General features: G+C 39.3%; 1 protein-coding gene across 1 annotated transcript in view; it reads left to right on the top strand.

The window, feature by feature from the left end:
- The window catches only part of LOC133027981 (calcium-activated potassium channel subunit alpha-1-like), a 70738-nt gene that overhangs the window by 30374 nt on the left and 25957 nt on the right, over positions 1-14407 (top strand). The window contains exons 4-9 of the mRNA XM_061095170.1: positions 4326-4419; positions 5127-5238; positions 8135-8210; positions 9335-9410; positions 9523-9693; positions 11026-11117. Of these exons, the coding sequence (XP_060951153.1) occupies positions 4326-4419; positions 5127-5238; positions 8135-8210; positions 9335-9410; positions 9523-9693; positions 11026-11117 (621 nt within the window). The remainder of the gene's footprint in view (positions 1-4325; positions 4420-5126; positions 5239-8134; positions 8211-9334; positions 9411-9522; positions 9694-11025; positions 11118-14407) is intronic.

Here is a 14407-nt window from a genome sequence, read left to right as displayed (position 1 = left end):
TAATAACTTATAAGTTAAATCATTGTGATGATATTATGACTCATAGTTTACAAACTAGCAGCTGTTTCTGCAGTGGACTTACTTTCTTGGTAAAGGTAACAACAGATCTGTAGATGGAGGAAAATTAGGATTTAAATTTTCCTGTCCACGTCCTCTGAGTCATTTAGCTTAAAGTTTACAGTAGTTTTATTTAAAAGTAGGAAGTATTATAATGAATGAATTCATAAATATAAAAAGGTAGCAATAATGCCATTAGTATAAAGTTTTTTTTCTAATTCTTGCTTCTTCATAAAAATGTGAATGATAGATTAAAAGAATAACATGTGTTTCGGACATTTATGCCTCAAAAACTTCAGCTGTTGACTGGTTCCTATATAAATCCTCATATACGCTGGATGTTTTATTCCAGGTGAACGACTCTTTCCTTATAGCCTGAGATGAAATGAGCTTATTCTGTTTAATGAAAGGATCAGACGCTCACACAGGCAGGAAAGACCAAAGTTCCTGTCCAACACAATCACCATCGCTCATCAAATTAGAGGAAGCGGAAGACCCTTTAGCTCCGTGTGCCACAGTGGGCTGTTACCGCTGCCTGCTGGTGTTTGGACAGGATGTGCCATTAAAGACGCCGGGTGCAAAAACACCATAGGGATAAAAGCTTTTATCAAAGCCCAAAGGGAGTCAAGAGATGGGAAAATGGGCCATAAACTGGTGTAATCTGGCCTCGTGGTCCTGGCGGTAAGCGCTCAGGTTATTTCATAAGACCGCATCCAGCTGAGGGCTCGGCACGCTCTGATGTGGTTTGCGAGCATGATCTCATTTCATTATCTGGACAAGCTCAGGTAGAGTTACAGCCCCGCCGCTGCCATCTGTGGCCTCCTGTTCTCAAAACATGCTCATCACAGCGCTTGATACCTTGTCACCTGATGAAGGACGACCTTTGACCCCTCTCTTTAACCTTTTCACACACAAGACAGGGGGAAACGTTACGCTTCCGGGGATGATTCCACAGCTGCCGTTCACCCTGATCTTCACATTCATCCCACGACACTCTGTTATTACTCCGTCTCATCGAGGCCTTCCTATTATACGAACAGGATTTTGTCACTACCTGTCGGCCCAACAAGCTCAGTACTTAAAGCCAAAGAGCAGCCAGTTAGCGGCTCTCTGGTGTCCCTGTAAGTGGCAGCAGACTGTAAGAGATCCAACCCTTCCTGTAATTAGTCCCGTGAGGCTGCCGGGGCAGTTCTGTGAAGGGAAGGCCGACCCGGCTCAAAGCAACAGAGAGAAAGAGAGAGGAGAAAGACATCAACACATTCACTGATCTACGAGCTGCCCAGTGATGATGAAACGTCCTCAGGGACTTCTTTTGTGTGCTGTTATTTGTAAGTGAGGATGAACACGGAGCGTAGCACACTCCTCTTTGCCTCATCAGCGTTAAAGCAGAGCTGAGAATCAGGATTCATGAGTTGTGTCCGTCGCACAAAATCTTTAAAGCTGATTTGATATATTATTCAAAAATATATTGTTATTTTTCCCACTACGGGGGACAGAAATCACCACAACAAGCTAACAACAACAACAAACGTACATTCTGTCATATAATCATCTTAAACCTATACTGACTTTTAAAAACAAAACCTTGACATGTCACCATCTTTTCAGTTAATATTATTAATGTTTTTGTAACATCCAGCTTTAACATAACAACATAGCTGTGGGAAGAATCGCAAGCTGAAAGAAGCTTAAAAATCTGTAGAACTTACATTTTTAATTTGTGTTGGAACTGGAACAACCCATTTAAAATAACTCACAGTCATTTGATAATTTGTCGGTGTAATTATGCTGATTATAAAAACCTTTAATTCAAGACAATGTTGATTGTCCACTTAAGTCTTTGTGCACAACTCTTGCTCGTCTTAAAACATTAAACATTGAGAATGATTGAGAATAAGAAACCTGACGTTGTAAAGGAGCTGGTCGATCCTGTTTGATGTGACTCTGAACTGAATGAGGAGGAGAGACAGCGGTGCTACTGTGGACCAGAGCGGGTCTGTGATCCATAACAGGCTTAGCTCCTCCAAACCAGACCCACTGGAACTTCATTATGAGGCTCTGCAGGTCTGTCTCCGCTCGGTCACCCTGCTGTGACAGGGATTTACAGAGCTGAGGTCTCATCACGGTGAATGAGGGCAGAACTAACAAACGCGCTACGACTATTTTTAGAGGTGACACAAAGAATAATGGTTAGGTTATTCTATCGTTATTAAGCAGATGAAAGAAAGATGAATGTGATAATTTAATGAAGAGCGTGTGGATGTAAAACAAACGTACAAAGATCTGATGCAACCACTCACACGGCCAATTTAGGAAAAGGAAGCTGACCAAAACCAAACAAATCAGCCGCTGTAGTTTGAAAACGCTTTTTCCAAAACAAGACAATGTCCTCTTTGTGAATAATAGTTTCCTTCTTCCTATGAGCAGGATCCAAAAAGTCCAGGTTCTTTTTAGTTTTTATTTATTGATCTTTGTTTAGCACTTTCTTAACCATCCTTATCTAACACACGTCATTTCCAGCACAAACTAATCTAGGATATTATCTTATCTATAAATCTGACATTTCTTTTTCTTTTTCTTTTATATGCAGTATATAAAGCAACCAGGAAGCCAAATCCAAGAAAAACACAATGAGTCTTTAAAAATGTACTTAACTTTCAGTTTAGTCCAAAGAAGAAAAATATATTGTTTACTATTTATACACACAAATACAGCAGAATAGTGTAAGAAATAAAACTATAGTAATATACATTTAAAGTGATTTTATTCCAACTTATTCTTGTTCCTTTGTCATTGAAAGTCTTGATAAACCAGTAAATTACTACAAAAATATTAATAAGCCACCATTTAAAGTTTCCACCAAGAGATGTGTTCAATCTCCTGATATTAACATGATATAATTATAAAGTAATGTTTGTGTAAATAAGGCTTTTACCGATTAACACATGAAGTCCAGAGTCAAAGCTCAAGGAGTCGTGATCCGACACCGCTGCTGTGCATCACATTCATCACATAATCCCCCCCCTAAGTATTTTAATGTCACCTCATGAACTTCACCAGGACAAGTGAAGAGTTATTAGTTTTATTTTTTTTACATAACAAAAGCAATTTGCCTTTAATCCGAGTGGTATTAAACAGCACAGGGGAGATTGTAGCTGCTGAGTGTTGTTGTGTGCATCAGTGAAGCTGTTGAAGGGATCGTACAGGTGGAATAAAACTAACACTGCAGAGGGAAAACAAACAAGGTGAGAGTGACCTGCAACGCTAACAGGCTGCAGAGAAACAGGAACTGGACTTCAGAAAGAAATCCATCCACAGTGACCTTAGGGCAGTGGATCCAAAGGTTATTGATCTTGTGACCTCTCAAAAGGAAACAATATGTGTTCATATCATCGCATCACCAGAAATCCCACGTCTGCGAACTGCAGAGTCATTTTGTCTTTTCAGATTATTGTATTTGGAAAATAGAAATAAAGGAAAACTATCCATTTCTTGATGAGAATAAAAGCAAAGATTGTAGTTATGTCAAAATATAGTTCTGCAAAACAAAAGCATTAAAACTCGAAAAGTCCACGTGTCAAAATTTGTATTAACAGCTCAGGGCTGGACACTAACTAACTAATTGTTTGTCTCCAGCAGCTTCCAGGACATGCATTTTACTAAACAATCATTCTAACATATTACACTCACATTCACATGGTTAATCATTTCTCTTTATTTGAATTCTTGGTGCCAGATACGAGCGTTTTGAGGGTGAGACTTCACTGCATTTGCTTTGGCTGCCTGAGGACATGAACCCTGCATGCACTTAACCCTTAAACCACTGCCTGTGCCACTCTGCCGCTCGATCCCACTTCACATTGAACTGAAGTGTTGTGGATGAGATGGGAAACTCTGGCCTGAGAGGAAAAACAGAGCAGATTTCATGATGCAATATATCACACGTTGTTCTGCAGTTATTTAAGGGTTAATCAAGCGTCTCCATGACTTAATGCTTGTGTGGCAATGAATGCATGTCCTTCCTCAACAGAAAAACATTGGAAATACATTGCACTTTTGAACACGTCAGATTCTCCTCTTCTTGGGAATCTTACAAAATGCACTTTCAGGGAAAAGAAGAATGCATCTTTTTATACTTTATTTGTCTTGAAAAAACTCTAAAAACATATTCACCTATTTCACGGAGTGGAGATGTTACCAACACTTTCCTCACTTGACTGTCACTTCTTTCTTTAGACATGAACTCGCTGTGTTTCTGTCTCCAACAGTCCCATCGAGTCCTGTCACAACTTCTACAAAGACTTCACGCTGCAGATCGACATGGCGTTCAACGTGTTCTTCCTGCTGTACTTCGGCCTCCGCGTAAGTCCAGCTGAAGTCTCTGATTCCTTCTCTTATCTCTTGAATATCACCTTCGATGCATCTTCATCAGCCAGAGCTCCCTCCATCGTCTTTTGCATGTACAAAACGTTGCTTCTCATATTTTGTCACTAGGGGAAAAAGAGGAATGCCCACATCACATCTGAGCTTTCCTCACTAGACTTACTTCCTGTTAATTTGATTTAAATTTGTCATATCTCACCTATAAGGCCTTAACCGACCTAGCACCCAAATGTCTTTCAGGATTATCAGAATCAGAATTGGGGTTTATTGCAAAAAGAAAATGGGAAACAATATGTAAATAGTATGAACACTAGAAAAAGATATGTATGAACGTTATTTACAATTTCAATGTTTGTACAGTTTGAGCATTAGTGGCCATGGAAAGTTCAGATTTCACTGGTGCCTCTTTACCACTGGAGCCCTGATGGTTACTCCCAGGTCTCATCTTGTAACAAAGGGTGGCCAAGCCTTTTCCACCAGAGCCTCCACATGATGGAATTTACTGCCATTGAACTTTGAACATTACACTCTAAATCCCTTAATCAAACATTTGTCTTTGCAAAAGCTTCATTTCACTTATTATTTACCCTTTTATGACTTTTCCTTATCTTCCTCTGAAAGCACTGTGCACCATTGTTTGATATGAATGAAGTTCTTTGTTCCTATTCTCATCCTTGTCTCCGCAGTTCATCGCTGCCAACGACAAGCTGTGGTTCTGGCTGGAGGTGAACTCGGTGGTGGACTTCTTCACGGTTCCTCCGGTGTTCGTGTCGGTGTATCTGAACAGGAGCTGGCTCGGTAAGGACGCTCCCCTTTACTCACCCGAGAACTGCTCAGTGGATCTTCTGAGCTTGAGCTTCAAATTTCCCAGCAGCCTGTGGTGCCACCTGGTGGAATCACTGTGTGTAACAGCCATGGTCTCACACTTGAAGATGACCTCAGTCACTAAAGCTGAAAAGAGGGAACTTGTTGTGGGCACTTACCTTTAACTTTCCAGCACGATTGAATATTTTATGGTTTTTCAGTGGTGCCAGGCACATGTCGGAGTGGGTTTGAATGGAAACGTATTTTTCACCATGTGTGGACGTCTGTGGGTTTTGTGCTGCAAGTCTTTCCAGCTCAAATGAAATCCTGCTCTGATTGAAAAAAGAAGGAAGCAGGCTTTGTTGGGATTTAGAATAGAAGTGAAAAGAGTCAATCTGCTGAAAGTGTGAAGCTCATCACTAGGAGAGGTCTGAGAGGAATTAGAGGATTAAATAGGATCTTTGTTTTGTTCTCGTGTTCTTGCTGCGTTCTCTTCTCTCGTCAGCTGAGGAGCCACCAGCCCCTCTGACAGGGCTGAACACACTGGGCTCTACAGTCACTGTGACACCGTGACATCTTGATAAGAACAGTTACATAATGTGTTTGTTCCCTGAGCTGATGCTCCGTGACTCCTGGTGTCACAACAGTGACTCGGAGGAAGTGGTGGCTGCTGGTGTCACCTAGTGGACATAAGGGAGATTGGTTGTCTCATGGTATTATTGTTCATGTAGAAGGGATGTGCAGCTTTGTGGAGAATCTGCATCACTGTCACTTTACAACGTTTCATTACCTCTGTTTTCTGTTGTTTGGGGTCAAACTCATCACAAAGATTTATTTTTAACTTCAAGAAACATGTCATCAAAAGCAAACTTTGGTTTCAAGATTACTACTGGAATAGATGATAATATCACAAACATACTTTTCTCTATCAGATTTTTGTCTCCAGAAATATTAAATATGTTTCTCAATGAAAACATATTAAAATAAATATCGGCTTCTACATGTTTCGTGCTGCACATTTGTTTTTCATGTCAGATACAATAGCAGTTGTTACATCAGCTGTGATTAATTGAAGGATTATTGCAGAATCACTAAATCCACAGAAAAACCCAACAGTTGCCAAAGCTCCTCATTTTTTGGCACAGGGCTTTGCCGGCCTTTCACATCACTTTGTTTCCTGCTGTAAACACGAGATCACAGACACACGCGCTGTTCTTGTCTAAGATGACAGAATGAAATTTGGTTGGACAGGAGCAGTTGCAGGGTTGCAGGGATGAGATGTAGGTTACACTGAGAAGCCAGCTGATGGACAGACTCGCGGTCCGGCCTCTTCCTTTCTCTGGATGAATCCTAAAGGAGCTTACGCTCTAATATCCTGATGGGAAAAGGGTTTGCTTTAAGCTCACTGAACGCAGTAGATAGCCATCAAGGTCTGAGGAGAATCGTTTTTTCTCTGTGGAGGAGGATCACATTTGTTTTCTGTGGCATGTGTCAAAGTGGATGCAGGCGCGTAAAGAGTGGGATGTGAAGCAGATTCTGGACTTTACTTTGGAAACTTAAGGGCGAGACATTTCCAGACATGATTCCCACCAAGATGTTGGTGTACAGGGCGCCCGACGGAGGCACACACACTAAGACTGTGATCAACCCGAGGAGGCGGAAGAAGTCGACCGGGGAGCTCTTCCAGAAGGGCTACCGGGTCAAGACAACCCACGGGCAGGTCAGCGACAAAGAGGACCAGGGCGGCATCTGCCACAGCGTGTGTGCATGCTTCCGTGTAATCTCCTACTGGGGTAAGACCTGCGGGACGTGGGAACCATCGGGGGGGAAATCTTCCCCACAGCTGAGCACTGGCACGTCCAGAACTCTTTGGACGCTGTGTGTCAGCTGGAGCAGGTTCAGGTTTAGGATTTGATCTGTATTATGATCCCCAGCTGGCAAACGCTCACTCCAAATGAAAAAACTAAACGATTTGGCGAGGCACAGCATTCCCCCAAAAAAGATTATTTATATATATAAATATATTTTATCTGAATGCCTGCCCGTAACATCTTTGATTTGTGTCATTTGGCACCAGTGTTCCAAAGCAGGGAAATTCATCTGCACGATTAATGCATTTGGGGATGGATTTGAGTTGATGGCTCACTCTTGGCCGAGGAAGCTTTTAATTGTTGATGCATCAGTGACTCTGCAGTGGATACAGCTTTTTATATTCAACCATGAATCATGTGGCTTTTAAACTACAGTGGGAACTTTCTTTTACCAGGTGGTTTACTGCACTGCACCCAAATACTGAAACACAACAGAGAACATGCGTTATTCTGTTTGACAGGGTTACTCTTCTAGATGTTGAATTTGGATGACAGTGGCAGTGACATGGTTATAAATTAAATGTACGAGTTGCTTGAACGTTGGTCGATACAGACCTCTGGCTTGTGTTGTGGCTGCTGGTTTTATCACTGTTATTTCGTCCTTGAAGTCTTGGCAACAGACGTCAAATTTGGGATTTGACGTCACAACTGTTTACACGTTCAATTTGCCCGTGACAGCTTCCACCTGTCTTCACTTTAATCCAGGTTTTCATCTCGTCCACGTTCAGAGTTTTTTATCCGGCAGGAACGATGCAGGTAGACGCCGGAGGCTCCTGAGATAAAAGCAGAGAGAGATTAGAGGAAGAGAGATCCAGGATAAAGAGCTTGTTTTTATTTATTGTTTATTTTATGATACAGTAACTTCTGATCAGTCGGAGTTTATTTTATTAATCAACATTAAGTTGATAAACATATATGAAAGTATGAAAGGTACGATTCTCCTCGCTGTTGATGATTATCAGTTTTTCTTATTAATCATATATGCTAATTTATTTATGGTCTTTTTTCCCCTCTCGCAGGCTTGAGATTTTTAAGGGCCTTAAGGTTGATACAGTTCTCAGAGATTTTACAGTTTTTGAATATACTCAAAACGAGGTAAGTGTGTTGATATTTAATCTTCCTTTTTCACTTGTGTGTGTGTGAGTGTGACAGTGTGACGTGCGGTGCATGTGCAGTTGACACATAAACATAAACACGTTACAGTTTAAGATTCATCTTCATTTGCAATGTTTCGCTTGAGGCTAAATTCATCACAGTAAGAGCGCTATTTACCTATACCTCATATTTACTATTATGAGGTAAATATATTTGAGAGCTTTTGAAAGTTTAAAGTTGACTCCTCTTCCTACTCCAGCCGGTTCTGTTATGTGCATGAACAAAAACAGCTCTCCGGTTTGTCTCCTCACTGCTTAGAAATAAATCTTTTTTATTTTTTGCACAGATGTCAGGAAGAGCTTATAGTGCAACAAAATGCTTTAGAATAATCTCCGCGCTCGTTCCCTCGGATGGAGGTGAAAGGCACAAAGTAGAGGAGGACAGAGGTCACGCAGGGACGTAGTGTTCTGTGGTAATTACTACAAAAGACCGTGCACATATTTAGACCGAATACCCAGCGAGAAAATGAACGTGTGATGTTTTAGTACTATATGTTTGGTGGAAAGTAAATGGAAACGTGGGTACGACAGCAGGTAGATTCAAGATGCTGTTCAGGGACATTAAAAACAACACAGAGACAAAATGAAAAGACATCAATTTAAAATCAGAAACCAGAGTTTAAAACCATTTTAAAGCAAAATAAAAGACATACAAAAGAGAAGAATAAAGTGGTGAAGAGTGAAAGTGGTAAAAGAAATAAAAAAATAAAATAATTATTATTTGTAAAATAATACAACTAGAATTGACAGAGCTGAAGCTAAAATAGAGCTGCGTGTTACCTTAATAACTACACCAATAACAGTACAAGCACGATAATCTCATATGTGTCAATTAGGAAAATATGTAAGTCAAGTAGATGTGCTTGTTTTAAAAGACTGTTTTATGTTGCATGTTACTTTGGTCCTGAATTATTCCTGCTAAACTTTATATGATCCGTTCTGATACATCTAAGATTCTCTATAATTCAGTTGAATGACTCCTTTTGACATCTTTGTACGACATGTGAATATCAATGTAATAACTAAAACCTCAAACCCTATTGTACGGCTTCTTTTTTTAAATAGCAACTCAATAAAGCTGGTGAACCTGTGTTCAATCTTCATAAGCACATGGCTGACCGCAGCCGGCTTCATTCACTTGGTGAGTTAATGAATCTATTACAGCAAATACCCGCTCATTTTCACTTTTTACTGAATCGTGGGAAAAAGTAAATCAGTTTTGCAGTTGTGTAAATCGCCAATTTCTATTCCAGGTGGAAAACTCAGGGGATCCTTGGGAAAACTTCCAAAATTCCCAAGCACTTTCCTACTGGGAATGTGTCTACTTACTCATGGTCACAATGTCCACTGTGGGATACGGAGACGTTTATGCAAAGACCACCCTCGGCCGCCTGTTCATGGTCTTCTTCATCCTCGGTGGATTGGTAAAAAAAACTCTCATTACCTATTGCTGCTTAAAATCCTCCATGCAACCAATCACCGCCCTCCGCCGGGTGTTGACTCTCGCTGGGACGATTAGGAGCCGGGACGCTCTCCACCTGTTGTTTAGGTGTTTTTGTGGCGCACCACCTCACCACAGTATGTTGCATGTCATTATCGTATGAGTTGTGTAAAATACCACAGCATTTACTCAGGTATATAATGCTGAAGTTTTTGTCGCACATTCATTTCTGTTATTAACTATGAGGTACTGCGGTTTCAGGTGGCTCCACCCTCCTCCCCGCCCCCCCCTCCCTCTTTTCCAACAAACACAATGAAACAAGGAGGATTTATCACAGCGTGGCTTTAAGGACAGAACAACATTACTGAATCTCATCCTCAAATATCTAGAGACACACATCTCTGCACAATAACGTGATAAATTAATCCAACAGAAAAACATGTTTGTGGGATTTACCACAGATCTGAGTCACCTGATTGATAAAGGTCAATCGAGAGGACGCCGTGATCTAGATAATAAAGAATTATTCACACTATTAAATAGGACAGCATGGTGACATATTATATAAATAGTGTCAAAGTGATATAAATGTAAATCTCTTTGAAAAGCCACAGTGTAATTCACAATCTTTCAGATGATTGAAAATAACGTTTATTTTAACAATTCAAGTCTTACTACAAAGTCCAGCTGTGTGGATGTGGCAAGCAAGAAACTAAAGTGATAGATAAATGTTTGCTATAAACACCTTATAGCTTTTTCTTGTACTTTATTTTCATCATGGGCATCTGCAGTATAATATAACAGGCTGTTATAGGTGAAATATCAACATTTTGAGGTGCTTTTATTTTACACAAAATATTAGATTCAGAGTTTCCGTTTTAATGTTGTCCGTCCGTTCAGCTGTGCTTTTTGAATCGACCTCACTTGTGTTTGTTGGGCGAAACATGGCACATAAGGCTTTTCTTTGATTTTCTATCATTTCTTTTCTGCCACAGATCGACACACCACTCATCAGCTCTCATTTTCTCCTTTATTCTTCCAATATCCGTAAATATTGGCTTTATAATTTCCTTTTTTTTCATTTTCACACCTTTTCTGTAAACTGTAAAAATAACCTCCAGCTACACAAAGTCAATGACTAATCTGAATGACCTGCAACTTTCTCTGCATCCTGTTAACATATGAATATAAATATTGCTCCAGCACATACAGTAGTGTTCCACTTAAAATTTCTTTAAAGCACAAATAAGAAGACCTGCTCTTCTTTGCCTATTTTTTTTTTAGTCTCCTCTTCTGTCTCCTATCTTCTCCTTAGGCCATGTTTGCGAGCTACGTCCCTGAAATCATAGAGTTAATAGGAAACCGAAAGAAATATGGTGGTTCCTATAGTGCGGTTAATGGGAGAAAGTAAGTATTCCAGGAGGCTCTGCTGCCTCCACAGCAGTAGAACCTTCTCTGCATGCACTTTTCTTTTTCTTTTTCATGCATGTAGGCCATGTTTGCTCGCTACGTGCCAGAAATTGCCGCTCTCATCCTTAATCGGAAGAAATATGGAGGGAGTTATAACTCGACCAGAGGCAGAAAGTAAGTCCAGCGAAGAAAACGTTGAATGGTGTGGTTTTGTGTGACTCGAGTGGCCCTCTCATAAAGAGGTGACGTACAGTCTGAGATGCATTGATCTCGATTAACACTGAAGTCACACTGTGACTGAAGAACTTGGCCATGATTAATGTAAAAATACCGTTGTGTATTGCTGCTGCTGTTTTTTGTAAATGTGCAAGGTGCCATCACTGCTCGCCATGAATCAATGTTTGCTTTTACACTGCAAAAAATACAATAATAAGTGATCTTTGTCTGTTATCGAGTCCCGAAGGTTTTAAACAAGTGAAAATTTTTTGCTATTTTGGTTATTTTGACATGTTTTCACTGACAAGTTCACTTTCATATTTTTTCACTTGTTTTAAAAACAGACAAAAATGACTTGATAAGACATTTTTTCGTGTCGTCATATAAATGTTATTTCATTTTTAAAGGTGGCACAAAGGATTTTCTCACTGTGATATTAGGTATCCATACTATATAATATAATATATATACAATACTTTCTTGATCTGTGTTGAAAATTCAAAAGATTAAACCACATCTGAAAGTGAGGCCACAATGGGTAACTGTTACTGAACATGATCATTTTAAAGATAAAAAAACAATAGAGTTTAAGTTTATCTATACAACAAATGGTAAACTAGGATAGTTGTTCCTATGGTTACATCCAAAGTTTCTACTCTGACCGTTGCTATGCAGCAGCCGTTAAACCTTGAAACACACTTGTGAACGTGTGGTTTAAGAGACAGAATGTGACAGTAACTCACCGAGAGAGAATCCTTTGTGTTTTATTGTGGTGATGGTCTGTAGTCATCTGTGTCTGTTTAGTTTAGGGTTCGTAAATCTAGTGTCTGCATCACGCACACAATCAGTAATCGCAATGCAACCATCCACATTTAAATTTGTGAATCACAAAGGATGCATAAATAATGCACCAAAATAAAAGATAATATATAAAAGATATAATACAAATGCATATGAATAAAAAAGAATATAAAAAAAGTGAAAACAAAACGTGCTCTGTGAATTTTTCTACATATATTAACAGAACAACAATGATGATTACCCTTTTTATGGATCAACATACACACAAAGTATTCTGAGTTAAATCAGTTTTTGTACCTGTGTTTTTTGAAGGCTAATAGTAATAATTAGGGCTGGGCAAGTTAACTCGTTTCAATGGACTCGAGTTAACTCGAGTTAACTCGAGTTAACTCGAGTTAACTCAAGTGATGAGTTAACTCGATTAATTATTTTATCTCGCATTCACTCAGGTTTGATTATTTATTGTTTTATTGTGAAAGTCAGGCTTTTATTTTGTGAAAGTCTGTTGCTGACTGCTGCAGAACAGGAAAAAGGAAATAATGCTGCAGAACAGGAAAAAAGAAAATAATTTGCGGATAAACAATCGAGTTAACTCATCACTTGAGGTAACGAGTTAACATGCCCAGCCCTAGTAATAATAGAAAAACAATAGCAATTATTAATTATAACATCAGGGGTTAATTTGTGATAAAATAATCAGCCTTCAAGACGGCAATAAAACCAGATAAAATAATTATTAAATAATGATCTTAATATACTCATATAAAGTGTATATGAGTCAAATAAATGATGATACTCAACACTACATTGTCACTGCTTGCTTCATGCTGATTTATTTTAAATGCTCAGTTTTTCTCTGCTGGAAAAACTTGTTTTTTCTTTTCACGCTTTGCTTCTGAACATTCCTGGCCTTTGTCTTCAGTCTGACCTACACCCTTAGGACTTAATAAAAAAATATATTTTAAAGGAATATATGGACACTTTGAGAAATACAGGTATTCACTTTCTCACTCTCAAGTACAGAGCTGGAGCCAGGAGCCAGTTTTCTCAGCATGGTGTGAAACAAAGGTCGTAACTTTTTATATGTGATGTTTTCTTCATATTATTACATGGAAGAAGAAAACAGACATAAGTGTATTGGGTTTATTTGTGTACATAGCGCCCCCTGCTGAGCGAGGTTAACTCCCTCCCGGCTCCAGCTCCCCACTTAACGTACAGACCCAAGAGTGACGTCGATCTTCTCGGCAAGAAAGCAAATAATTGTATTCCCCCAAAATGTCAAACTATTCCTTTAACGTGTCAGTGGCATGTGAACTCGTGTCCCGAGCTCTTAGGCTGTTTTCTGAACAGATGCCTCCAAACAAAATACGGCTTATTGTAGCACACTCTTGTTACTTGTGATTGTTTAGTTCGTCCTGAAGAAATCAAACATTCAGTAGGAAACATTGCCAAATCTGCTTCTTTTGTTGTTGTTTTAAAAAGTAATTCTCACAATCTGAGGAAGCAGTTCTCCGTTTGGCCCCTATTTAAATATCAAAGCTAAATATTGTTTTTTTTCTACTTTAGCCTTTTTTCACAACTAGACTGAATTATTAGCCTAATTTTTCTATTCCCCTGTCTCCTCTTCCTGATGTCTTTACCTGTTGTCATTTGTTTTAATTAGAGAAAAATTAGAGGAAATTAGAGAAAGAAGTGGTGCAAAATGAAAACTGATTCTGATGCATTTATTGTAGATTAAAGCCATGAAGACACAGTGAGGCCTCCAGCTACGAAGCATTTCTACCACAACAAGCGTTTACCTGAGTAAACGCCTGAAATTCACTATTAAACAATAAAGATATATTATTGATAATAAAAATAAATGAATCTAAAGTGTGTTCCTATAGGATCTGCAATGCGTGAGAATGAAGATACACTGTGTGCTGCTTTCATAATCTCCATCTAAGTAAACTCTGATCCTTTATAATCTGACACTGAAATCCACGCTGCTCTCTGACCCCGTCACTCAGCCGCCGCTGGTCACGGCAGGAACACCAAACATCCTCGTCCTATTTCACAGTTTTTAATCATTTCTCCCTCACAGAATTCAAATCAATCACCTGAACACAACAGTGCAGATTATTTTTCATTCCCGTCACGTCCCTCTCCTGTCAGAGTTACCTTGTTTTTTTTTTAATTCCAGGACAAAGACGAAGAAACCTTTTCTGTGTTTGTTTGTCGCTGATTTTTGTTATTCCACCTTGAGCTTCATTGTTGTTCTGCACCTCGTC

This window comes from Limanda limanda, chromosome 21, assembly GCF_963576545.1.
Source record: "Limanda limanda chromosome 21, fLimLim1.1, whole genome shotgun sequence".
Taxonomy (NCBI): Eukaryota; Metazoa; Chordata; class Actinopteri; order Pleuronectiformes; family Pleuronectidae; genus Limanda; species Limanda limanda.
This window is presented reverse-complemented; position numbering and strand designations above follow the sequence as displayed.